The 26,177-nt window shown below is 37.2% G+C and overlaps 1 protein-coding gene across 1 annotated transcript; it reads right to left on the bottom strand.

Annotated features, from left to right (window-relative positions):
• Nucleotides 1–18,945: 18,945 nt before the first annotated feature.
• LOC137716195 (cytokinin riboside 5'-monophosphate phosphoribohydrolase LOG1) lies at nt 18,946–25,234 on the bottom strand. The gene is made up of 7 exons (XM_068455608.2): nt 25,007–25,234; nt 24,218–24,315; nt 24,085–24,115; nt 23,026–23,125; nt 19,977–20,047; nt 19,503–19,646; nt 18,946–19,374 (listed from the first exon to the last, which is right to left on the bottom strand). The coding sequence occupies exons 1-7, from the start codon at nt 25,118–25,120 to the stop codon at nt 19,282–19,284; spliced, it is 651 nt and encodes a 216-aa protein (XP_068311709.2). The 5' UTR covers nt 25,121–25,234; the 3' UTR covers nt 18,946–19,281.
• Between the last annotated feature and the right edge of the window lie 943 nt (nt 25,235–26,177).

Raw genomic sequence — 26,177 nt, 5'->3', positions numbered from 1 at the left:
GATGAACTTCGAGGATCTCATTGTAAGGTTGAGAATTGAGGAATATAACAGAAAGAATAAAAAAGGCTTGGTTTCGAGCATGGAAGCCAAGGCGAATGTTGTTGAAGGAAGTACATCAAAGCAAACGCCGAAATTCCAGAAAACTAAGAAAGAAAAGAACTTTGTCCCCAGTGTGAAAGGCAAAGACTTCAAGAAAATTAAAGGAAGTTGCTAGGTTTGTGGAAAGCTAAGCCATAGGGCTCAAGAATGTCACTATTGAAGGGATCAAGCTCCTGGAAATCAAGGCAACAACAACCATGCAAACCTGATTGAAAATGATGTGGATGCATTGGCTGCATTGATTTCTGAAATCAACCTTATATCTGACCAAGCTGATTAGTGGATAGATACCAGTGCAACTTGCCATGTATGTGGCGATAGAAATATGTTCTCTTCATACAAAAAGGTCAAGGGGAACGAGTAGCTGTTTATGGGAAATGCGTCTGTATTTGTTGTGGCTAGAATAGGAAAATGTGTTCTGAAATTCACTTCTGGAAAGGAATTAACCCTCCTTGTTATGCTGCATGTACCCAATATAAGGAAGAATCTTGTTTCTAGTCCTATCCTTAGTAAGAAGGGATTCAAACTAGTTTTTGAGTCCAATAAGTTTGTATTAACTAAAGGGGGAATGTTTGTAGGAAAAGGTTACCTTGTTGATGGATTATTCAAACTGAATGTACATGTTAATGCTATGAATGAAATAAATAATGCTTCTGCTTATATTGTTGATTCATCTAATTTATGGCACTCTAGGATAGGACATGTAAATTTTTGTTCTTTTTTAGAATGCATAATTTAGGTTTGCTACCCAAACTTGATTATTTAGATAATGTTAACTGCGAGACTTGTACATAATTGAAATGCAAGTCAAAGCTTTAAAGTAGTGCATGAAAAATCCAATGATTTGTTAGATTTAATTCATAGTCACTTGTGTGATTTTAGATCATATCCAACTCGTGGTGGAAAGAACTATTATCTAACATTTATAGATGATTTCAATAAGTATTGTAATGTTTATTTACTTCATAGTAAAAATGAGACCTTGGATATGTTTAAGACATATAAGGCAGAAGTTGAGAATCAACTTAACAAGAAGATTAAAGTCTTAAGGTCCGATAGGGGAGGAGAATATGAGCCTCATGCCTTTGCTGAATTTTGTGCCATACATGGCATAATTCATCAAATAATAGGCCCCTATACACCACAATAAAATGGTGTTGCCAAACGGAAAAATAGGACTTTTAAAGACATATGAAATTTTGAATCGAATTCCACACAATTTGTGGGGTGAAGCTTTACTTACTGCAAATAAAATTTTGAATCGAATTCCACCTAAAATGAGAAAGGAGTCACCATATGAATTATGAAAAGGAAGAACCCCAACATTTAAATTCCTTAAAGTGTGGGGTTGCCTTGCAAAAGTACAAGTCCCATTGCCAAAGAAAACAAAATTAGGGCCTAAAACTATATATTGTGTTTTTATTGGTTTTACATGTAATAGTTCAGCTTATAAATTCTTAGTTTTTCATTTCAAAGTAAGCGATACATGTCAATACTATTATAGAATCTATAAATGCAATATTTTTTGAGGATATATTTCCATACAAAATGGGCAAGTCTAATTTCTTGAAAATGAGATTACATGATGATGTATCTGAGGTTAATGACGAACCTAGAGAACATGATGATGGTTCATTCTCATCTAGAGTTCAAGAAGAAGAAGAAGAAGAACTTGAACCTAGAAGGAGTAAAAGAACAAGAATTCAAAAGGACTTTGGGCCTGATTTTGTGACCTTATTAACTAAGATAAAACCTCAATCATTCAAGGAGGCCATGTCCACCCTTGAAGCTCCATTTTGGAAGGATGCAGTTAACAGTGAGGTAGATTCCATTATGCAAAATCATACATGGGAATGAGTCGATTTGCGCTCTGGTAATAAGCCAATTGGGTACATATGGATCTTTAAGAAGAAATTAAAACCAGATGGTACAATTGACAAATATAAGGCTCGTTTGGTAGCTAAAGGATATCGTCAAAAACATGGTTTGGATTTCTTTGATACATACTCGTCTGTAACAAGAATTACTTCAATAAGACTATTGATTGCTACAGCTGCACTCCATAACGTGGAAATACATCAAATGGATGTAAAGATTGTGTTCTTAAATGGAGACTTGGATGAGGAAATATATATGGAACAACCCGAGGGGTTTGTGGTTAAAGGTCAAGAACACAAAGTTTGTAAACTTGTGAAATCGCTATATGGGCTTAAACAAGCTCCAAAGCAATGGCAGACCATATTATGATCACTCATGGGTTTAAGATAAATGAGTGTGATAAGTGTGTCTACACAAAAACTCAAAATAATGGTTGCATTATGTTGTGTTTATATGTAGATGATATGCTTATAATGGGAACTAACAAAGAGATAATAAATTAGACCAATAAGATATTGAAATCAAGTTTCGATATGAAAGATCTTGATCCAGTTGATGTGATTCTTGGTATAAAAATCAAAAGAAACCAAGAAGGTTATATTCTTACACAATCCCATTATATAGAAGTTACACTTAGAAAGTATGGTCAGTTGGAAAGTAAAGATGCAATTACTCCTTTTGATGCAAATAACAAAGTAAAGAAAAATACCAGTGATGCTATACCTTAACGTGAGTATTCACAAGTTATTGGAAGCTTTATGTACATTATGAACTGTACAAGACTTGATATAGCATACTCAGTGAATAGACTGAGTAGATATACATGCAATCCTAGGCATGATCATTGGGAAGCTTTAATTCGAGTATTGAGATACTTAAAGCATACAACGAATTATGGGTTGTAAATTGGATATCCAATAGTACTGATATGAAATCCATAAGTGGATATGTATTTACTTTGGGAGGACTAGCAATATCTTGGAAATCTTCCAAAAAAACGTGTATAGCCCGATCAACGATGGAATCAGAGTTTATAGCTCTCGATAAGGCTAGAGAAGAAGCTGAGTGGCTAAGAGAATTTTTGGAAGGTGTTCCCATATGGCCTAAAGCTGTAAAGGCAATATGTATACACTATGATAGTCTAGCTACACAATATCGAGCTAAAAATAGTGTATACAATGGGAAGTCTAGACAAATTAGACGAAGGCATAATACAATAAAGCAATGGTTCTGTAATAGTGTAAATTCTATTGACTATGTTAAGTCAAAAGATAATATTGCGGATCTGCTTAATAAAGGTTTGTCTAGAGAGCAAGTTAAGCATACATCGAGGGGAATGGGTTTAAAGCCAATAGAGTAAAATGAAACTGCCAAACGGAAACCTAATCTAGCTGATTGGAGATCCCATGGTCTAGGTTCAATAGGCAAACTGGTTTGGCTAGATTCAAGGAAGTGTGGTGATTGTTGATGGGTGCAAGATACATTAGTTTAATGATATTGATACTTGTAAATCAAGTGGAATAGTAGCAGCCTATTCTTAATCAATATCACCTATATGAGAGTAAATGTAGGGTCACATTTATGAGAATTATATGGCTACATTCTCTAAAGGTCTCATGAATTCAGGATTTGTTTAGGACCAAAATGAACACAAATGTATGAATTTGCGACGTGTTAGTGTGACATATGTTTTGCTTATTGTCTTGGTTTACTGTGAAGATGAATAGTTCAAGATTTTATTTTCACTGCGTCATCTAGTAAATCCGATAAGTAGATACTAAGGTAGGTTCAAGTTCAAAAGACACCTCTCCTGATGTGTGCCACATCTATTATTTACTCTGATTTTTCACCTTACCCTAGGACCTAATAGTTGGGTCAAAATGTGGGGTATTGTTGGAGTTTTGAGCTCCTTTAGTCATACATTGGGGAACTCAAGGGAACTTGAGGTCCTTATATTAGGTTAGTCACTTTTATTAGTGATTAGGTATTGGACCATTTGGACTGAGGATTAAGGTTTGGGCGACTAATTGTATGGATTAGGCTTGATGATTATACCATAATATTAATATTAATTAATCAAGACAAGGGCCTTAGGGCACTTGGGGCCTAAGAAATTAAAATTAATTAAAGTTTATTATGTTAATTTCAAATTAAGTTTTTAATTAAATTAATTAAAAACATTTTGATTAATAGACACAACTGGTTGGAAAGAGTTGTGTGGTTTCAGATACATCCAAAAGGTATTTGTAAAGGTATGAAATAGCCTATATAACTAAAGTTTCAGTTCCATTGTAGATCATCTTTTCTTTTTCCTATCTCTCCCATACAAAACCTTACAGAGAGTAAACACTCAAAGCAATTTGCCAAAATTCTATAATCCAATACGGGTTGTAGAATTAGATAGGTGTATCCTAGTCGAGCAGACATTGTAGAACCACAATCACAAGAGTGGGATGGAAATACTGTTCGAATGACATAGCTTTTGCAAGTATATTGATTAAGAATATACTCTTCTGATGCGGGAATTATACGCACACAAATTAAACCCTCTTTTTATCAATTGTAGTAAGTATGTAAGTAGGGATCGTTCTTAACCGGGGATTAGGAGGGATTGCAAAATCACTTGGAAACTGACTCAAAAACGTAAAATAAAGTTTAAAACACTAAACTAGACTCAAAGAATGCAAAACTAAACTTTAAAACACCAAAACAAACCAAAAGACTCAAACATCACCCAAAACACTCAAAACTGCCTTAAAAACACTTTCTGGGCAGTTTTGAGCACTTTGGTGAATTTGGACGAATTTGTGTAACAAATTGAATCAAAACACTTATAAACACAAACTAAGACACTTTCTAACTAAATTGGACACTAAAGTAAAGGGGGATTGAGGTTTTGACGAAATTAAACTAAATGCACAGATTGTAATTAAAGCAGAATGTAAATATGAATGTGATGATATTGAATGGATGAGAAGCTAGCTAAGGGGTTCATTTCCACACATGTTATACTTGCATATAAAACGATTTCCAATTGCTTTTCAATAAACCATGAATTCTCAACGCCCCAGATTAACCGTGAATTGCACTAATTAACCCTCAGATTTTCCTAACGTTATTGAATTGGATGATTGCATACGACAACCCAAAACATTCCCCACAAGTTCCCTATATGAACTGCATAATAGAGATACAAGCAAGAATCATTAAGTTCTTTGAAAACCATAAGCATTGACGAAGCACTCGTTACTATGAACTGCATGAAACTTATGCCAAGAATTTACTTAACGCGATTGAGATCATCAACCTTTACTACTTGGGAATATAAGTTCATAACTATTAGGTGAAACTCACTTATATTCTAGCGTCATATTCATGCATGAAAATTAAGCGTGCACTCTCAATAAACATACATAAATAAGTTATCAATCAAACAGTTAAACAAATTGAATTCACAACTTATGAAACGCAATTAGAAGTAATCAAATCATATTGCAAGCATAAACATGTATTTCGAATCCCCCCCCTAGCCAAGGGGGGTTTTAGTTCCTCATACGTACAAAACAAAGAGAATTGAAATTAAACATTGAATTCAAAGGAAAAGAAACACCTAAACATTCCAACAACTCAAACTTGAATTGTATGAACGTTTAGGCCCTCTTCTCTTCCTCTTTGTTGCGGCACAAGGTCTAAGGATAGTGTTTTGGAGTTGTATTTGTATGTGGAATGGAATGGGGAGTGGTAGGGTGTGTGTATGAATGGATGGAATGGTGGAATGGCTGAATGGATTGATGGGGAAGGCACGGCAGAAAGGAATTGGAATGGTGTGTGAATGGTGATTGTTTTGTGTTGTGAATGGGAATGTCCTTTTGTGGCTGTAATGGATGCTTATTTATAGGTGGATGAATGATTAAAAGAGGGAATATGACAGCTAGGAGGGAATGATTAAAGAGGGCTGCTAGGTTGGAATTGCATGTGGAATGGCTGAATGTAGGAGTAATGCACGGCACAAGGGATGTTTTGGTGTGAATGGCTGAATGTGGTGCAATGATGAAGGAATAATGTCATGTTGGCTGCAATGATGAAGTGGACAACCTGGAAATGCAAGGGGAATGCACGGCAAAGGCTTGTTTGGGTGCATGCACCAAAATGCACTTTCTTGCTCCTTTAGCCATTTGGACCTACAAACACACGAAAATAGCTTAAAGTACTAAAATTACTAAGTACTAGCAACATAAATGCAAGAAAACAAGCAAACTAAGGCGCATAAATATGGGTTGTAGAATTAGATAGGTGTATCCTAGTCGAGCAGACATTATAGAACCACAATCACAAGAGTGGGATGGAAATACTGTTCGAATGACATAGCTTTTGCAAGTATATTGATTAAGAATATACTCTTCCTCTATCTGTGATTCAATCAAGTTAGTATCAATTTAATTCTTGTATTTATTTTTGTTATTTCATTTTGTATTGCAAGTATATTTTGTTAATAAAGAATTAGTATTTCAATTTCTGTTATTTTATTTATTTTCTTGTTCTCCAGCAATGACAACTTCTATATTTTGTTCAAGTTGAAGCTTAGTCATGAAAAAATTATATCCCAACTAATCCCTACAAAAATGGTAGAATTAAAGGGGCAACTTTTCTTCATGAGTAATCTTCAACTTGAAGAATGTAAAGAAGTTGTCATCTATTTCTTCCTTGAAGATGCCTTCAATGTAGTGAATGTAAACACGAAAATTCTGTATCGAATGAAATGAGAATACGTGTACAAAGTAGATTTGTATTGATTTGAATTTGTACAATTTTCCTCTGATTCAGTCTTCAAATTTGATGTAGATACGTAGGTTGTTGATCCAAGGGTTGCGATGACTTGATCTTGGACGAACGGTTGAACAATTGCTTCAAGTTTTAAGCTTGAAAACAACTCGTGGATGATCTTCACCTCAAGGGTGCAACAAAGGTAGTGTTTGATGCGGGATTTTGTTACTTCAAGGATCTTGGTGACTTGATCTTGAACCGAACGTTGCTACAAGTTTATAAGCTTGCAACAAAGTCTTGAAGGAATCGGCACGAGCTCTTGTTGATTCTTCAAGGAAGTGCTTGGGCTTTGGTCAAGAGAAAGCTTCGGCTTTGGTTGAATGTTCTTTAAAGAAAGCTTTAGCAGTGTATTAGTCTTCAAAGATTTTGCAAAGGTTCTTCTGTGTAGAGATTTTTCCGACCCTTATGCTTGTGGGAGGACCTTGTATTTATAGGCTTCTCAAGGTTTGCCTTTGGGATGATTTTAGGCATGTTTTGTGTCTTAATTTCAGCCACTTTACTCCCTGGGCCGAGTTTAAAGATCTTGTTGCTTATTTTGTGAGCAATCTTCAATTCTTACTTGTTTTATGCAGATGCTTTAGCTTTCTTTCCAGTTTTAGGATCAATTTGGATTCCTTAGCCGAATTTAAGGGGGTTTTCTCCCTTGTGTCAAATTTTGGGAATGTTTTATACTTCCCTTGCTTGATTTATGTCACATGTCATCGATGACTTGTCCATTTTTTATGAGTCATATACCACGTGGAGCTTTGTGATGCACCTTTTGTATGCAACAAAATTTACGTGTCTACAAATGCCCCCACTTCAAGGCGTGTTGTAGACATGTGCTTGTCACATGTAGGAAATGTGTTTTGAAGTCCTGCAATGTGAATGTTCTAACTCAAGGGTTGTCAAGACTTGATCTTGAATTAGTTTGCTTTTTCAAGGGCCCTACATGCATATTTCTTGAATTGACATGATGAATTTCGTCAAGGGCTGTTGAGGCGTATGTCTTGAACAAAACGTTTCTTCAAGGGCCGTTGAGGCTTGGTCTTGAATTGAAATGATGAATTTCGTCAAGGGCCGTTAAGGCGTATTTCTTGAACAAAATATTTCTTCAAGGGCCATAGGGGGTTGATCTTGAATTAAACGAAAATTTCTTCAAGGGCAGTAGAGGCTTGATCTTGAAATGAAAATTTATTTTTCAAGGGCCATAGAGGCTTGATCTTGAATGAAATGAATTTTTTCCTTCAAGGGCCGTAGAGGCCTAATCTTGAACGAAACATCTCTTAAAGGGCCGTTGAGGCTTGATCTTAAATGAAATGAAACTTTTTCTTCAAGGGCCGTAGAGGCTTGATCTTGAAAGAAATGAAAGAAAAAAAAATTCTCTTCAAGGGCCGTAGAGGCTTGACCATGAAAGAAATTTTGAAAATGGATAAATCGGCACATACTTATTGTGCGTATTTGATTTTCCATAATCTTTGACAAAATACATTTGGTGTATTTTGGGACTTGAGTTTCTTTTCCTTGTGGGTGTAGGAAACAAATGTTTTTCCTTGTGGTCATAGGAAACAAATATTTTTCCTTCCTTTGGTAGGAATCCTCTTCAATTTTGGTAACGAGAATGACTTCCTTCAAAGTGTTGGAAAGCTTTTGTGACTTCCTTCAAGGTTTTGGAAAGGTAAGTAGGATGTGCAATTTTTTCACTTTCCCCTTTTTTTTCTTTTCCCATGGCAATGAGGTGTCCCCTTTTGATTTCCTGCAGCAAGGAGGGTGTTTTGTTCTTTCCCCTTGTGCTCTTTCCCCTTTTTTTTCTTTTCTTTTTTTTTGGGAAACATGTCCTTTGATTTGCACGCCCAATTTGAGGTCGATTTCTTTCTTGGAAAATTTTGAAAAAAATATGACAAATGTAGCTTTATCCCTTATCTTTTCAAGCATATATCGCACGTAACTAGGAAAAAATCGGGAAAGCCTTCAGCTTTGCATTTTCCTATGGCTGTACAATTCCTGACAGGAAAACAATTTCTGCAGGAATGACTTTGAAAACTAGAATGTGTGGCTTTAGGGAAAATTATGAAATTTGGACACAATGATCCTTAGCCACTTAGCTCCCTTCTCCAATTGGCCTTGAATCAAAACCCTTCTAGAAAGTTAAGTTATCACTAAGAACATCCTACCTGTGCAGATTGGCTGAAAAATGCCTTTTTTTTTTTTTTTTTTTTTTTGCTTGAAGTTTATTTCCTTCTTTTGGTGGGAATGTGTTTTCTTGTTTTGATTTTCCTTTTGTTATTTGGGTATGTATTTTCCTTGTAGCATTAGGAAGCAATTGACCCCTATATATAGGACAATTAGGTGTATATTTTCTCCATAACACAACTCCTCTTGCCGTGCACTTCGTAGCTGCTTGGAGTTGTGGGTTTTCTTTGCTGCTGTGCTTGCCATGCCTGTTGTTGCTGCTTGAAGCTTGTTGCCATGCATCACTTTTACTGTGTGGGGCAGTACAGAATACTGCAGTGTTTTTACGCTGTGTAATGCGTTTTGGTCACAACTTTCCTCGGTGGTGACGTAGTCGTGCGTCTTGCCGCTGCTGCAATTGCCGTGCCCTGTAGCTGCAGTGTTTTTTTTTTCTTTTCTTTTCTTGTTGTGCCTTACTTTTGCTTATGTTGCCTTGTTTGTTTTGTTGCAACTATGGTATTTTTCAAGTGTTTCAAGAATAATACCATCACTATTCTTGCGAAGGAAGGTGATTCACGAGATAGGGGAACGACGTTGAAGCTTTGTGCGCTGTTGACTAGACCTAAGGCATTTGTTCTTCCTATAAAAGACAACTTAATGCACATTAAGTCATGGTCCTCTGAAGAGTCTTGGGAGATGATGGATTTTGGTTAATCAACTATGAAGAAAAAGGCATGTATGTCGAAGGTTTTAGTTTTGAACCATTTGCATCATGTTTGTGATAATTCACCGGCTTCGTTTAAGATTCTTGGTGATCGTATCTGCAGCAGAGCTGTGACTTGAAGTAGTGCCCTGTCGACTACTTGAAGTAGCTATGATCACCATCCTTCCGTCCTTTGTGCGTTCTTCGAGCACTAGTGTTCAATAACCAACAGTCTTCATACAACTCAAGAAGAGATGTCAATTTCTCTTTAAGACCTTCACAAGATATGAGGCTTGCCGATCCAGGGGAAATTTTATGAGGAGGATGTTCTTAGCGTGAAGGAGTTTTCTCATCGCAACAGCCGAGGATTGCCTGCGAGTTGCCACTTTTTATTTTGGGGTATCAGGGTAAGTCAAGCGTAAATATTTTTTTCATGGATCTGATTTTGGTATTGGGATGTCATGAAGTACAAGAGGCATTCGAAGAAAAGTGGCCACAACAAGACAACCATGTCGACGGAAGACTCGGATCCGTCAGGTGTTATTAGTCCAGCTGGGCACCATATTCCCACAGAGTTAAGAGCATTTGAGGATCTTGGCATAGCTACAGAGCATTTGGAATGATCTTACCTAGCCGCTCTCTTAGCTTGTTGGCTTTGTAAGTTTGTTTTCCCCAAAGACGACGTCAACCTTATCGGTCCTGGAGTTTTAAAAGTTGCTAGGAAGATGGCTGCAGGTGAATCCTTTAGTCTTGCTATTAGAATCTTAGCCAATTTACAATGGCTTGAGCATTGTTTCAAACTTGGCGGGCACCGAAGATCGTGATACGGTACTTCCCTACCATTATGTGTACAGTTGGTTGGGTGAGTACTTCAGCACTCATTTTTCTTCGTCAGTTTTAGACAAGCCAGGGCATTTGATGATGAGGTATTCTGGCATTCTTGCAGCAAAGAGTCTTGATGATTCGCAAACGTAAACGTTATTTAGAAGTTGTAATGGCTTGAGGATAGACCACCTAGCAAGAGTTGGCTTGGTGCGATGAGATCTTGTAGATGACTCGCACATTCGTTCCTCCAACTTGTCTTATCTTACAAGTTCATGCTTTAAGTATGTTTCTTTGTGGCAAGGAGATCGATACATCATTCAGCCATACAGCCATCATCGTTTCAGTAGGCAATTTGGTTTTGTTCAGCACGTGCCAGGTAAGTTGAAGGGAAATACATAACGGGAATCTTTGCAAGCCATGTATATGCATTGGGAATCTTGTACCCGTGCATACACAAATGCTTCTATTACTCTACCAGCCAAAGATGAGTTTAAGAGCAATCCAGTGACCTGTGCCTACGTAGGTTAGTGGTTAAAGGTGTACAGTGGCGACTTAAGGATGGCAAGTGGTACCAATTCTTCTTATTCACACAAATGCCAAGAAAATGTTGTTCTACAGTTCCTGTACAGCTGGCACCTTTGGATTATGCAAGTGCAGCGCCTTTATAGGATGGACCTGTGACTTTAGCTCATCAACGTCTATGCTCGTCTTCTCAACATCCGGATGCTTTTGAAGAGAAGAGCGACGAAGTTGACTTGGACGAAGATGAGCTTGTTCTGCCGCAACGTCAACAAGTTTTGAACAAGCGACCACACGAAGATGTTTTGGATAATAGCGACGTAAATTTCTGTCACAAAAAGAATAAGGTGTTTGAGCCTCCTCAATTTGACTCGGCAAGCATGGGTGTTTATTCCTATATAGAGATGTTATTTAAAGGTGATTTTCCTACGGCAGAGAAGATTAGGGATCCTCCTGATGCATAGCTCATTCCAAATCCGCCAAGTTGCCCAAGCTTATCGTGTGTAGGTGGAGGTGTGCAACAGCTCGTCATGCATCGAACACCTTTGCCGGCTAGCTCTGAGATCTTTTTGAGGGGCCTGAGCCTTAATGGCACAAAGCAGTTTATCCATCGCACTAAGCTTTGCGCAGCCATGGATCTTAAGAGCCATATTAAGAAGAGGATTTTCAAGTACCCGTTGGAAGACCTTGCTTTGCTCGAGGAGGACTTATTGAAGCTTGTTTCTGTGATTGACCATCTTAATGTTGATTTTTCGCTCTTGACAGTCAAGATTGCCGAACTTATGGCTACCTCAACTAAGTATTCTTCCTTGCATGCTATTTCCCTGGAGAAATTGAGTCCAGAGATTAGAGCTCAATAACTTGCGGCAATAGACTTATTAATTACCCCAGTTCGGTCTTCTAAGAAAGTTGTTTCGGAAGGTTATCAAGTCACATAGACTTCTTTGGTTTCTTTCCATGCACAGCTAGAAGTGTTGGTGCGTAAGCGAGAGCAATTGGAAATCGATGCATCACGACTTCAAGGTGTTCTCTCGAACAGAAAGCTACACCTTCCCAGCATCAAGATGAGATTTTACGCCTAGAGCAAGAGAAGGGTGTGGCCATCGAAGTGCTCACCTTGTCTCCTACTGACGTAGAGACTTTGAGGACTTTGGAAGGCTTTTGAAGATCGTTGCCGTAGTTTTAGGGACATAGCTTTGAAGTAATGTCTTCCATTTTTGTGCTTTCAGCCTTCTTTGCCTTTGCTCATTTTTTGTAATAAGGCTTTGTAGCCAAATTTTTTCCTTTAAAGAAATAACGCATTCATATTTGAATTTTCTCTTTATTCTTCCAAGTGTTTGTGTTTTGTTGGTGATGTGACTGTACTTGAAGTTTTGAAGTTTCAAGTTGCTTACGTACCCTTAGTTAAGGAGGGATCAAGTCATGATGTAATTTAAATGAGTGATGGATGTTGGCAATTTTAATGGTGATTTTGTTTTTTTTTTTTTGTTTTGTTTTGTTTTGTTTTGTTTTGCCGTACACAGTTTATGCTCTTGTGGGCCAGGAAAGTTTGGTGTCACCTTTTAAGCTCGTGCGAACAAGGAGCGTTATGTGTCATTTGCAATTTAGACTACAAAAAAAATCTTTGCGGACATAGGTGCATCTGCATCACTCAAAACAGCTTTGCGCAACGTGGGTGCACTTGCGCTATGCAAACTTGGCAAAAAGGTAAAACATTGTAGGTTTGGCGTCAAAACTTTGCGCGACGTCGGCCTTCGTCGTGCAAAGTGTCGTTGCGTAAAGGTCATTTGCGCGACAAAATTTTATGTGTCGTGCAAGATTCTGTCGCGCAAACATGTTTTTCTACTAGTGCGAGACTCGCCAAGATTGTTATTAGTGCTCTTCGCATCTCCTTGGGCAATCGTAGCACCTCCTCGATGCTAAAGTATGATGCCAAGCTTTGTTTAGGCATGGGAGTTTTCTCTTGCTTGACAGCGATAACTTTGCCTTTTGGGGACTCTTCTATCTTTACTTCAACCATGAGATAGGCAGCGGTAATGCATTGTTAGAAAAATCCTTCTGGAAGTACTCGTGCAAGGAGACGAAAATGCGTGGCTCTTGCTCCATAAGTTCCCCAGCGTACGTCAGCTTAGCAACTCTTACGTTTTTCTTGGGCTTCCTATTGTTGCGACGGTGGTGCTTTCTCGCTTGTTCCATTTTTGGTTTTACGGCTTATGGTCTTAGCTTCCTTATCTTCTTGTAGGTCACCAGTGTACGCCCCTCTTCATCGTTGGTAAGTGCATTTTGGTCACTTGCCCCCCAGTGATGGTTGTGTAGAAGGTGATGTGTAGCTTGAGCATAGGTGGGAACGAGCATGTGTTACTTGGAAAGGCACGAGATCGAACGAACCAAATACAATTACAATAGTGTGCGTTGTGGCTATGTTTTCAGTGTTGTGCCATTTGCAATTTAGGCTCGTGCAGGTGAGGAGCATTGCGCCGTTTGCAATTTAGGCTTATGCAAGTGAGGAACATTGAGTGTTTATCTTAGGGGTAGTAGCGATTCAAGAATCTTACCTTAGGAGCATTAAGTAGACATTGTTGGTGTAGACCTCTTATATTACATAAGGTCTATCCTACTTTGATGTGAATTGTCTTTTTGTTTTGTGAGTTGTGATGATGGACCTTCGGAATGCCAAGACAAGATCTCCAATTTAGAGAGACCTTGGGCAGACCTTCTAGTTGAATGCCTTGAATAGCCGTGTTTGGTAGCATTCTAAGTGTTGTTAAACTTCGAGCTACTTTTTGTCGAGTGCTTCCAACTCTTAAAGTTGCAGCTTTGCATTTTCCTCTTCAGTCAAGCCTTCTTATATGGCCATCTTTAGTGAGAAGATTTGACTTTCGAGTGGTTGAACAGCTTCCACGCCATATACGAGAGAATAAGGCGTAGCTTGGGTAGGAGTCTTATGTGTTATCCTATGTGCCCAAAGTGCTTCGCTTATTCTTATGTGTTGTCCTATAACCTTCTTTAGGATGTTGCACAACGTTAGTTGAATGCTTCTACAAGACCATTGGGCGGAGCATGATACATGGAAGACTTATGCTGCTTGAACTTGTATTTCTCGTAAAGTTCGTCCATGAGTCAGTTGGAGAACTGTTTTTCATTGTTGGTGATGATGTAGGAAGGTACACCATATCGATAGATGATATGCTATTTGATGAAACGGATGATCGTTTCCCTCTTGACTTCCCTTAGGGGTACAACTTCATCCCACTTGGAGAAGTAATCTGTTTTAGCTAGGATGTAGGCTTCTCCAGCAGACGACTTTAGTATGACTGGTCCTACGCATCCAATCGTATGATGTAATGGCTCAGGTAGTTGACGTATGAAGTTGGCATGGAATTGGCAAGCTTGGCACCTTTTGGCGTGTTCCAGGCAATCATTCACCATGCTTGGCCAATAGTAGCCCATCCTTTTGAGTTGGAAGTGCAGCTTTGGTCCAGATTGATGCATTTCGTATACGCTTGAGTGTGCTTCTTCCATGGCTTGATTAACTTTTTCTTTACTTAAGCATCTTAGAAGTATTCATTCAAAAGAGAGTCGGTAGAGTGTTTCTTTGTAGTAGAGGAAGCGAGGTGCTTGTTGACGTATTTCAGAGCGGTGTCTAGGATCGTCTAGAAGTTTTCCATGCTCTAAGTAGCTAATCAGCGGCTATCTCCACTTTTCAGTGTCAACTGAAAGTACTGAGATGACGTTTGTTTCATCTAGTAGCATTTCAATAATGGGCAGGATCACCCATCTTTGGCAAACTGGCACATCTGTAACTTCATCTTCTCCCAGCACCATACTTAAGGCTAAGTTAGCAAGAGTGTTTGCCATTTGATTTTCTTTTCTTGGCACATGTTCTAGCATCACGACCTCGAACTTTCGGGGCAGTTGAGTTGCTAGGTAGAAGTATAGGATGAAATCATCTTTCTTCACTTCATATTCAGTCAAGAGTTGATTGATTATAAGCTTGGAGTCGCCATACACTTCTAGCATTGTGATTTCCATGTTGACCGCCATTTGGAGTCTGATAATTAGCTATTAGTATTCAACAACATTGTTGGGGCATAGCTTGCTTAGCCAGAAGAAATAGGGTAGTATTTGTCTTTGTGGTGACATGAATACTACACATGCCCCCACTCTGTCTGCTCATGCGAATCCGTCGAAGAACATTGTCCATGTCGAGAAGATGTCGACGTAGAACACCGCCTCGTCAGGCAAGTTGTTTGAGATTTTCCAATCGGCTGAGATTGGATAATTGGTAAGGAAGTCTGTTAGCGTTTATCTCTTGATGACTTTAGCAAGAATGCAGATGATCTCGTACTAATTGAGAAGTAACGCCTATTTCGCTAGTCACCCTGTCAAAATTGGCTTGGACATGACATATTTGACCGGGTCAGCTTTGGAGGATGGCTCACGATACAATGGTATCTGCATTACCTAGGATCATTAACGCGATTCATCTTTTCCAAACGCTTGCACTTAAGTAACTCAATCACCTTTTTTTCTAATAGACCGTCTAGCATTGCGGCCACGTTAGAGTCTGGAAAAGAGTACGTCTTTTGCTCTAGGTCCCTCAAGGTGTTTTTGTACCTATCTTGGGTGCAAAAAGGCTCACCTCTTTTTATCTCATTTGCTTTGTTCTTGGAAGAGATCTTAACAGGCGTATGGAAGGTCTTGACGGGGGTAATGTTGACGTGAAAGCTTCATTGGCAAGCTTCTTCCCAGTCTTGTCTACCTTCAAAGCTAACACCTTGTCCTTCTTGAAGTCGGTGATTAGCTCTTTTTTTTCCATGGTTAGCGACACTCAGCTCCATCTCATGGGAACGAGTTACCAGTTCCTCAAATGTCGTCGGCTTTATGCCTTGGAAGATGTAGTGTAGGCCCCAATGCATGCCTTGAATGCGCATCTCAATGGTGAAGGATTTAGAAAGTCGATCCTTGTAATCCAGACTTAATGAGCGCCATTTGTTAATGTAGTCAAGGACTTGTTCATCCTTCCATTGCTTTGTATTTGTCAACTATAGCATGTCTACGATGCGGCACATGTTGTAGAAGTGGTTGAGGAATTCCCTTTCAAGCTGGTCTTAGTTGTTGATGGATTCGGGCTCGAGGTTGGTGTACCATTCAAAGGCATTACCTTTCAGTGAGCGCACGAATTGCTTGAAGAGGTAATCTCCCTCTGTCCCAGCGTTGTTGCAAGTTTCAATGAAATAGGTAATATGTTGTTTAGGATTGCCCTTGGCATCCTCAAGGCATCAATATTCTTGTAATAAGGCTTTGAGTACAACACAGAGTTATGCTTGCTTCCTTGGTACTCCTTGATGGTGCTAGTGATCATCTCCTGCATCTGCTGGATAGAGAGAGATCTCATGAGCGCTGTTGCTTGGTCCAGCTTCTCTTCGGCTTTCTCTACCAGAGGCTCTTCCTTTTCATCGGTTTCCTCCTTTGGTGGGTCAACCTTTGGCTCAGCTTTTCATTGTGCTGCGCCTCTAGACGGTTGACAAATGTAGAAATTTGTAAGTCCTTCTCCTCCATGGTCTTTGTCAGCCTTGCAATTACTTCACTTATTTAAGCCAACTACTCCTCGATGGAAGTTGCGTCTGTAGTCATGACTTGCATGGCTACAGGACATGAGCTGCTTGAGTCGGCGTCATAAGTCAAAAACTCCGAGTACCTCCTCGGGCTTTTTTCCCTTAGCGCCCTTAGCGAGGCTAGGGTGATCACAGGTTCGTGCCTCAGGTGCTTTTGCTCCTTCAGCAGAGTTAATGGAGGGGGGAAGGCATAACAGAGAGAGTTCCTGCCTTGCTTCGGGTTGTGACGCCCAAAGTGCCACCACTTACGGTGATGATGCCCTTGTTCTTTGCATTGGTAGCAAGAACAACTTGATCCTTCCTAAATGCCATTTATGTTTTTTTTGCGGATTTGAAGACAAAGATGAGAGGTAGAGAGGTCCCACCGGGCATGCCAAATTTGTAGACATGAAAATTCTATATCGAATGAAATGAGAACACGTGTACAAAGTAGATTTGTATTGATTTGAATTTGTAGGTTACAATCTTTGTTTACAATTTTCCTCTGATTCAGTCTTCAAATTTGATGTAGATGCGTAAGTAGTTGATCCAAGGGTTGCAATGACTTGATCTCAGACGAACGGTTGAACGATTGCTTCAAGTTTTATGCTTGAAAAAAATGCGTGGATGATCTTCACCCAGGGGTGCGGCAAATATAGTGTTTGATGCGGGATTTCGTTGCTTCAAGGGTCTTGGCGACTTGATCTTGAAACGAACGTTGCTACAAGTTTATAAGCTTGTAACAAAGTCTTGAGGGAATCGGCACGAGCGCTTGTTGATTCTTCAAGGAAGTGCTTTGGCTTTGGTTGAATGTTCTTTGAAGAGAGCTTTGCCAGCATATTAGCCTTCAAAGATTTTGCAAGGGCTCTCCTATGTAGAGATTTTTCGAACCCTTATGCTTGTGGGAGGACCTTGTATTTATAGGCTTCTCAAGGCTTGCCTTTGGGATGATTTTAGGCATTTTTGTGTCTTAATTTCAGCCACTTTACTCCCTTGGCCAAATTCAAGGATCTTGTTGCCTATTTTGTGAACAATCTTCAATTCTTACTTGTTTTATAAAGATGTTTTAGCTTTCTTTCCAGTTTTAGGATCAATTTGGATTCCCTAGCCGAATTTAAGGGGGTTTTCTCCCTTGAGTTGAATTTTGGGAATGTTTTATACTTCCCTTGTTTGATTTATGCCACATGTCATAGATGACTTGTCTATTTGTGATGAGTCATATGCCATGTGGAGCTTTGTGATGCACCTTTTTTATACAACGAAATTTACATATCTACAATGAATGACTATTCAATTAGATAATCTCTAACAAACGAGGCATGCATGTGTCAATTGGTCCAGAGTAAGGCCTAGACATGAAAGGTGAGGACATATAGATTTGATTAGATTTAAATGAACTTCAATGTTTTATATTGAAAAGTGAAATTCACACTTTTTTTTTCACCTTGTACACTTTTGTTTGTTTATGATATTTAAATTATCTAAAAAAATACAAAATAAGCAAGTGGTCATATTTCTACCAATATCGGGTGTCCTGATTGTTTTTCCCTTAGACCACCATATGATATACTTTCTAGAAAAAAAAAATATTATTAAAGAGAGGGGGAGTGTTTGAAACTATTACATCAATATTGGGGAGGAAAGAGTTTTGAATCCAGGATGCATGAGTAGAAAATCAACACCCTATTCACTAAGATATTAGACCACATAAATTATATAATAATATTAATTTCCAATAAATGTTAGGCTATGTATCCACTTCTTCAATTTTGTTCCATCTTGGTTCATAAAAAGTCCAAGGGATTCCAAATGAAAGAGAATGCACTAGCTTGTCTGGTAAAATTTCAATTTATGTTTTATTTTTTATTTTTTATATGTAAGACATGGTGGAAACATATGAGGGGAATGAAGGATGAAGAAAGTGGTGAGAGTGAGGGGGATAAATAAAGAATAAAGATTGAAAAATAAAATCTTGAAAATGTAAATAGCTTAAATAGTTTTCGGTTTGATTATTATTTTCACTATTTCTAAGACAAAAATTATCAAAAATTAAAAACGAAATGTTTATAAAACCAGCTCTTACCTTCCTTATTTTGTTGTAATGTTATTCCTTTATATATGTATAAATCATTTTTGATATCAGTAACAGTTATTATTTTTATGATTGTGACTTGTGGTTAAGGATAAAAACTAAGCCAAGTGGCGTTCTGAAAAAAAGAGTTTAAGAAAATCGCAACAGTGATACAAGCGAGATAATGGTGGTGGGAAAGTTGAATGCACAACCTCAAGTGCAAAGATAAAAGCTCTGAATGATTAGAGCGACAATTACCTTGTATTGAAGTATATTAATTTATAAAAACTTGCAGTTTAACACAAGCTCTAAGTTACTGGCATACCAATTAGAGGAATGATATAACTTTACAATATTTTTACAATCATTTGAACGCAATTGAGCATTATAACTAAATAGCCAATCTCAAACTGAAGACAGTAATTAATCAAGTTACATAACTTGTTGCGGTCGTTTTTTTTTTTTTCTTTCAGTTTTAAACTGAGAGAAAGGGAAATACAGAAAAATGGAATTCCCAGATCAGGAAAGTTTCAGTCATCTAAACTCTAAAATTAATTCCTTTCAGCACTGAAGAGCTAAGCCATCCTCTTTCTGCCAAGTCCCTTATATTATGCTCACCTTGATATGTCACAAATTGTGGGAAAGCCTAACTGCTCAATTTCCCAGCTTAGCTTTGAAGCAACTCTTTCATGGCGTGGAAAATATTCCTGATGAAAAAAAAATAAAAATATGCAGATCAAGTTTAATTAGGACCTACAAATACAGCAGAACCAAATAATGTTTCTTTATATTTTAAGATTGACAAAAAAGTTGGAAAAACATTTTGATTGATTACCTCCATTTTCTTCACTAACTCCTTGCCAGTAGGAGCAGAAACAATTATGTGGCGTGCTGTTGGACTAATGAAACCTTCCTCTACTGCCTTATCAATAAATGACAACAAGGAGTTATAGTACCCATCCACATTCAGCAAACCCACCTGAAAAATAAAGGACATTTTTAATCCACATATTCACCTCATCACGATTTGAAGAAATAGTGAGAAATAGTTTTTTTTGTCAAACTTATGTTTTCAGACTGTGAAATAAGGAATGTCAATTTATTCAAAAATCAAACATGACTGATGATAAAAATTCACAATTTTACACAGCTTGTCTTGAGAACATTTCTCATGATTTAGAGATGTTCAAAAGATCATAAGACCTCAATTTGAGTTACTCTATTGTAAGGTGTGATGATTTGAACTAATGGAGTAACTTTAAGTAACAAGGTTATGAATAAATTAACTAGGCACAAACACAAGCATTACCGGTTTATCATGAATGCCCAGTTGAGCCCATGCTATCACTTCAAGAAGCTCTTCAAGAGTTCCATAGCCACCTTCATACATTCAAAGAAAAAGGAATAAATAAATAAACAAATAAAAAAAAAAATAATAATCTAAACTACATATTAAAAGAACCCTGTTCGTCAACAAAAAAACTGATGAAATTACTATTATACCCTTTTAAACATAACTAAAAGAAAATATTAGAAAAGGAAAAAATTGGACATAATAGAATTTAGCACAAACAAATTTTTGTTGTTTTTTTCCTAAACCTCACAACCATGTCATCCTATTAATACATAAACTCACTCTTTCTCTCTCTCATTTGCACCCACCCACGTCCACCTTTTCCCCACTTTTTCTAACTTCCCCAATCAACTATTTTTTTTTTCATAAATTTAATTTAATTCTGTTTAAAATTTTAAAAATTACAGTGTGTGTGTGTACTGCATCTTGTAATAATAATAATAACCTGAATCAGTAATTCACTGGTAACACTGTCCAATCTCCTTTACTTCCTTTCTTTTCTTAACTAAAGTCAATTGGGCTGGCCACTTTGTCTGTAGCTTTGTACTGAATGAGCTTTGAGTGAACCCAATTAGAGTGAACTTGAGGCCCAAATGTAGGCCCAATATGGTAAATCTAAAAGGGTTAGTGACTATTTTTTGGAACTAAAAAAGGTTAATTATTTTAACCTACCTCTTTTAGGCTTTTAGCTTGCTACATGTCATCAATTTAGAGTGCATATGATTAAAATAGGAGTGCTGAAATTGTTATTCTGTAACAATAGCGACACGAGCTACTACCCAAATCACTCTGGAAAAGGTGCCCGGAGTACCCTTTGAGCAAACTTTTAGTAGTGAGTTTGGATTCTACATGGATTGGATTGAAAAGAGACAGTTTTCAGCTCCTAACATATCCCAAAAAGTTAAAAGAAAAATAAAGGGAGTGCAAGTTGGTTAAAGGGTTAAGGCCAGCTTGAAACTTTTATGTCTTATTTCATATGCTGGTCACATCTTACCAAGGACCATTTTCATTTGGCATTTGGTTGATTTGGTGAAAGGGTTTATAACTTTTTCTCTCTTTTTCTTATTTTAGCGAATGGATGGGAGAGGGACAGGCTAACGAACTGCTTGTAACCACAGAAAGCAAGAGCTCCCCAAAACCCTAATTTTCCAGTTTTCAGTAAGAAACAAGTGAGTGAATAGTCTTTTTGGTTCGTTTGGTTGATAGGGTTTGAATGGTTGCTCTTCGACTATTAGTATTTCATTGCTAAGCATAAATAAATAAATATGCTTGTAGCTTAAGTAGTAGAATTTCTTCCTAAACATTTTAAAGCATTATTTTTTACTGGAAAAAGATAAAATAAATAATAAAAAAACTATGCTTAAGTAAAAGGTCTAATGAGTCTTACTCCAACCCTTGAAGTAAGTCTCAAAAATTAGCTTTCAAAACACTCCAACCCTTGGGCCAAAATGGGGTTATGCGTTAAACTCAATATTGGGGCAAATTCCGGCCAAGATTTGTGTTTGGATTAGTGGGCTGGCTCACATTTGTACGTCGCGCTAGCAAAATCAAGGTAGCCTCGCAATTAATGTGCCTCATGCCTCAACGCCCTGAGGTATTAAAGAGGCAGGGGTCCCACATATGTGGGTTCTGTCGCCCTTGTTATTGAGCCAAAAATGGCTTTTTATGTCATGTACGGCCTAGATTAAATGGGCCGTTAGATCATGTTCCCCATTCAAACTTTTTTTTTTAAATTTTTATATTTATAAATTCATTAAATTTAGTGGCTGAGATTTAATATGATCAAACCCAATGGTAAAAAAAAAGTATATATAAAAAAAAAAAAATCTAACGGTCCAAATTTAAATCCAATGGCTAAAAAAACAAAAAAAACAATTATTTATACATAGTGCTTCATGAGTTTCATGCTGTCGGTTTAGTAGAAAAGTTGTTTCTAGATTAAAATCTAAATTTTTTGGGCTGAAAATTTTAGCTTTTAACCTAAGTGTTGGAAATGATCTGGGTGAATAAAAACAGTTGACAAAGAGAAGAAAATAGACTTATGGTTTTGTTTTTTTGTGTCTAAGCAGGCCTGGACTACACTACACTCGGATTACAAGTTATCAAACCCGTGTAAGTTAAAAGTCGTCGGATTTTATTAGTAATTCGTTAATTCTTTATTTATTAATTATTTTGGTGATGTTTTTTGTGTGTCTTTTCTTTTACTAATATTAGCTTCCTGCTGCAACATCGGCCAAAGCCAAATATTCTAAATCCAGGAATATAGCTACCTTTGGGTTTATTTGACTGGGGCAAAGCAAAATTTCCAGAGTTGACACTTGACACTAAGACTGCATAATGCATTAACATTTAACAGTACCTTTGCAGCTTTCTAAACCTGTACATATGTTTTACTGCTAAGGGCCACAACCAACACCTTCATTTTTATGTTTTTTTGTTCACAGAGATATGGAAGAAGATAGATGAAACATTTTCTAATTGGGAATTAAAATCTAATAAATGACAAGTGAATCACAAGAGATTACACGCTATCAAATGAGTGTATACAATTATGTATTCCCATCTCTTATTATGCAATGATAAAAATACATACGAGAGATGCATACAAGAGATGATAGATGCAGACCCACTGAAGTGACATAAAGTTTGTCACTAAAGTGAACCCGAAATAGGATTCGTCACTCTTGAAGAATATTCTTTAGCAAAATTTTAGTAGGACTACCTTATTTTCAAATGTTCTTTCCAGCTTCTTGTAGATACCTTTAATTATGCACAATATGGCCCATGTCAACTAAGGTGACTTTTGAAGATATATAATATTCTTGCTGGGAACTAGTTTCTTTCATTTTATAAATCATGTTATTTTATGGCCACTTTAAAATTTTACTTTCATATATTTCAAGGGAACTTTGAGCAATCACTATATGTCATATTGTTTGCCTAAGAAAATAGAAGTTATTAAGGTGTTAGTATGAAGTATATTAATGCCAGGTTTTATACCAACCGGGTAAGGCAATAAAGGCATCGGAGTGCTTTGCCATCTCTGCCTTCCTTTGGTGCATGTCTGCTACTGCTTTCACTTCCCCCACAGTTTCTCCAGTTATCTGAAAACTCAGTTGATACACACAAATTAGTCTCGAAAAAAATGAAAAAATTAGGCAGAAAAACAAGCACAAAGGAAGAGAGAGAGAGAGAGAGAGAGAGAGAGAGTTTTCATGGTGCTTGGCAAAGAGAAGCAATCATGAGTGGTACACATTGGTGGGCTCAATCTAATATGACTCAGCAATTCCACACCAGGCAAAAAGAATTGGCGAAATCTTGAGTGCAACAAGCCACGGGTTTTACATTCTTTTGTGCTTATCTTCTCACATCATCATATTATGTAAGAGAGGGAGAGAGAAATTTCACAAACGAGATATCCACCAATGTACATCTAAGTTCATGTCAAAGGGAAGGAAATATAAGAAATTAAAGGTGTATAATGTTGAGAGTTGAAATGTGAGGAAGAGTTGTCCCACGTCGGTGAGGGACAATATTTGCTATGTACTTATTAGCCTTGGGTTACTTCTCATATATTATGATGGAACCTCAATTTCATCATAAAAGGCTGATATTTTTGTTCCATGAAGAATCTGAGTAACTACTAGTGGGATATATAAAGCTAGTAGGAAGGACAAAAATGTAGAAGACCCAAGATTAGCAAGGTGGATGTAGGGATGAATTAAATACCAATTCCACATGTAAAAGCTGAAAATTGGAGGACCAATCATATTTCCAAGCTAGAGAGGTCCTAGCTGATTCAATCTTGAATTCCAAAAGTGATATGTGGGAGAACCAGAATTTTAAGATAACAAAGGTGAGGCAGAAATTCATCGTACATGTAAATGTGGCTACCAAAAGCTACATGAATAATATTCCAAAGTACTATAATAAAAAGAGAGAAAAAGAAGTAGACAATTCTCTCTCTCTCTCTCTCTATTTGTAGCACAAGTTGTATTGTATGGTCATTTTCATTATACCGTGTTAGAGTAAAATGTCATGGGAAAAATAATAGAGAACGCACCTCTCTAGGCATGAGTGTCTTGGGAATAACTCTACAAAAACAATAACATGACAAAATGATCAGTTTGAGTTGAAGACCAAAAGCCAATAATATTAATGAATTAAAGGCAAGGAGGAAGAATTAAGATCCTCACCCAATGACATGTCTACCACCATCATAAACAGCTTGGGAAATCAGCCCCATCAGTCCAACACTCCCTCCTCCATATACTAAATCAATATTCTTTGAAACCTTTTGTATATGAACCAGACAATAATACTCAGTAACCGAAAAAAACTTCGGATTGTTATTTGTAATCCAAAAAAGTCATTCTATACCTTTTTGAGTAGAAAGAGTAAAAATAGATGTGCATGATAACTATTTAGAAGTACAAATTAATAAAATTCTCATCATACTAGAATCACCCCATTCTATCTCTGTGTGTGCGCGTGCGTGTGAGAGATAGAGGTATTAATCAAATAACTACATTTGGTTGTTCCATGAAAGTGGGAAGGATGGATGAAAAAATTTCATTGTTGATTCCCAGCCTTCTTTATGTATGGAGACGTATAGATTGAGAAAAACTAATGGAGCTATCATATGAAGGGTTTCCTTTTACAGAGTAAGATACATGAAACAGAGGCTTGACGTTGAAAATGGTCAAGATTAATAAGCTTATGTCGATTTAAGGACATCATTTGAAAACATGAACCCATATTACACACACACACACACACATATATGTATTCATGCGTGAATATATTATATATGTATATATATAGAAGAACAGTGAAGATCAACCTACTTGAATTTCAGCTAGAAAACCCAAAAAATCAAACCCAATTAAGTTGAAAAACAAGTAAAAGGTTTAAAAAAACAAAAGCCAAATTTAAATCCAAATTTAAATAAACAGAAGTATTGTTAGTATTAGTATTAGTATTACCAATTCTTCTCCCAGCTCAATCGCAGCTTCCTTATAACTGCTTTTGTTTCCTGGACTACTTCCACAGAACACACAAATCCTCTTGAATTTTGATTGCTTCATTTCCTTCTCCATCTTTCTCTTAATATCTCTCTCTCTCTCTCTCTCTCTCTCTCTCTCTCTCTCTCTCTCTCTCTCTCTCTCTCTCTCTCTCTCTAACAGCTTGAGAATTTGGAAGTGGTTTGGTTTGATTTTGGTTTCATGGGGCTGTGTTTGCACATATATATATAATGGTGCAACAGCTTAGAGGCGTTTATTAGCACGCGCAGTTCCATACTCATTAGTCCGTCCATACCTTTGCGGACCAGAGAGAGTGAGGGGCTTATTTTTTCACCCAACTTGTATCCATATCTCTCTTACCCACCAATCAGAATGAGACTATCTTTTGTTATCAATTTTATTATTATAAATGGGGTTTTGTAATCCAAATAGTCCATGAGATTGTCATAACTCATCATTTTGGTTTCTGACAATGAAAATCGATAGAAGTGGTCCCTGAATTTGTCCATCCTAAATCATTTTGATCATTCTGTGAAAAATCTATCAGTATTACCATTAAGAGGATTGGTTGGTTTGACAAAAACATCCTTAAAAAGATGGTTATGTGGTCGCTTACGTGACAATTTAACGATGATATTGACAGATTTTTCACAGAAGAACTAAAATGATTTACGGTGGACAAATTCAAGGACCAATTCTATAGAATTTTAGTGTCATAGACCAAAGTGAAAAATTATGCTAATCTTAGAGACTAGTTTAGCTAAAAAAACCTTATATATGTGGTAAAAGATAATTAGACAAGGCTAGTGTCATGCGAGCCTCGGTTGTAAACTAGTGCTAACTACATTTCACATTTTATAATGGAGGCAATTGTAAAATGGGATATTGTGTTTTAATTTTATCATATTTTGCATTATGAGATATTGAAATGATATCAATTTATTTGTTTTAGTCTGGTTGTTTGATTCTTCATTTGTGTTTGGTGGCATGTAGTTTGAAGACACGAAATATGATTTTCAAAAATGAATTCACAACTTCACTTTAAGTTAGAAAACAACCAAAAATATGATTTTTGAACTCCAAATTTGAGCAGTAAGTCATACTCTTATAAAAACTTACCTCGATAGAGCAA

The sequence above is a fragment of the Pyrus communis genome, chromosome 3 (assembly GCF_041283825.1).
Source record: "Pyrus communis isolate YQ-2024b chromosome 3, ASM4128382v1, whole genome shotgun sequence".
Classification (NCBI taxonomy): domain Eukaryota; kingdom Viridiplantae; phylum Streptophyta; class Magnoliopsida; order Rosales; family Rosaceae; genus Pyrus; species Pyrus communis.
Note: the sequence above shows the minus strand (reverse complement) of the source record. Positions and strands in the feature narration are given on the sequence as shown.

What these genes read in the sequence shown, in the direction of transcription:
- LOC137716195 (XM_068455608.2), bottom strand. Translation starts at nt 25,120, where the DNA reads ATGGAGAAGGAAATGAAGCAATCAAAATTCAAGAGGATTTGTGTGTTC. An exon ending in TTGAGCTGGGAGAAGAATTG is followed by an intron (nt 24,316 to 25,006) that starts GTAATACTAATA and finishes CATATACAAAAG; the next exon opens with GTTTCAAAGAATATTGATTT. An exon ending in AGACACTCATGCCTAGAGAG is followed by an intron (nt 23,126 to 24,084) that starts GTGCGTTCTCTA and finishes CTGAGTTTTCAG; the next exon opens with ATAACTGGAGAAACTGTGGG.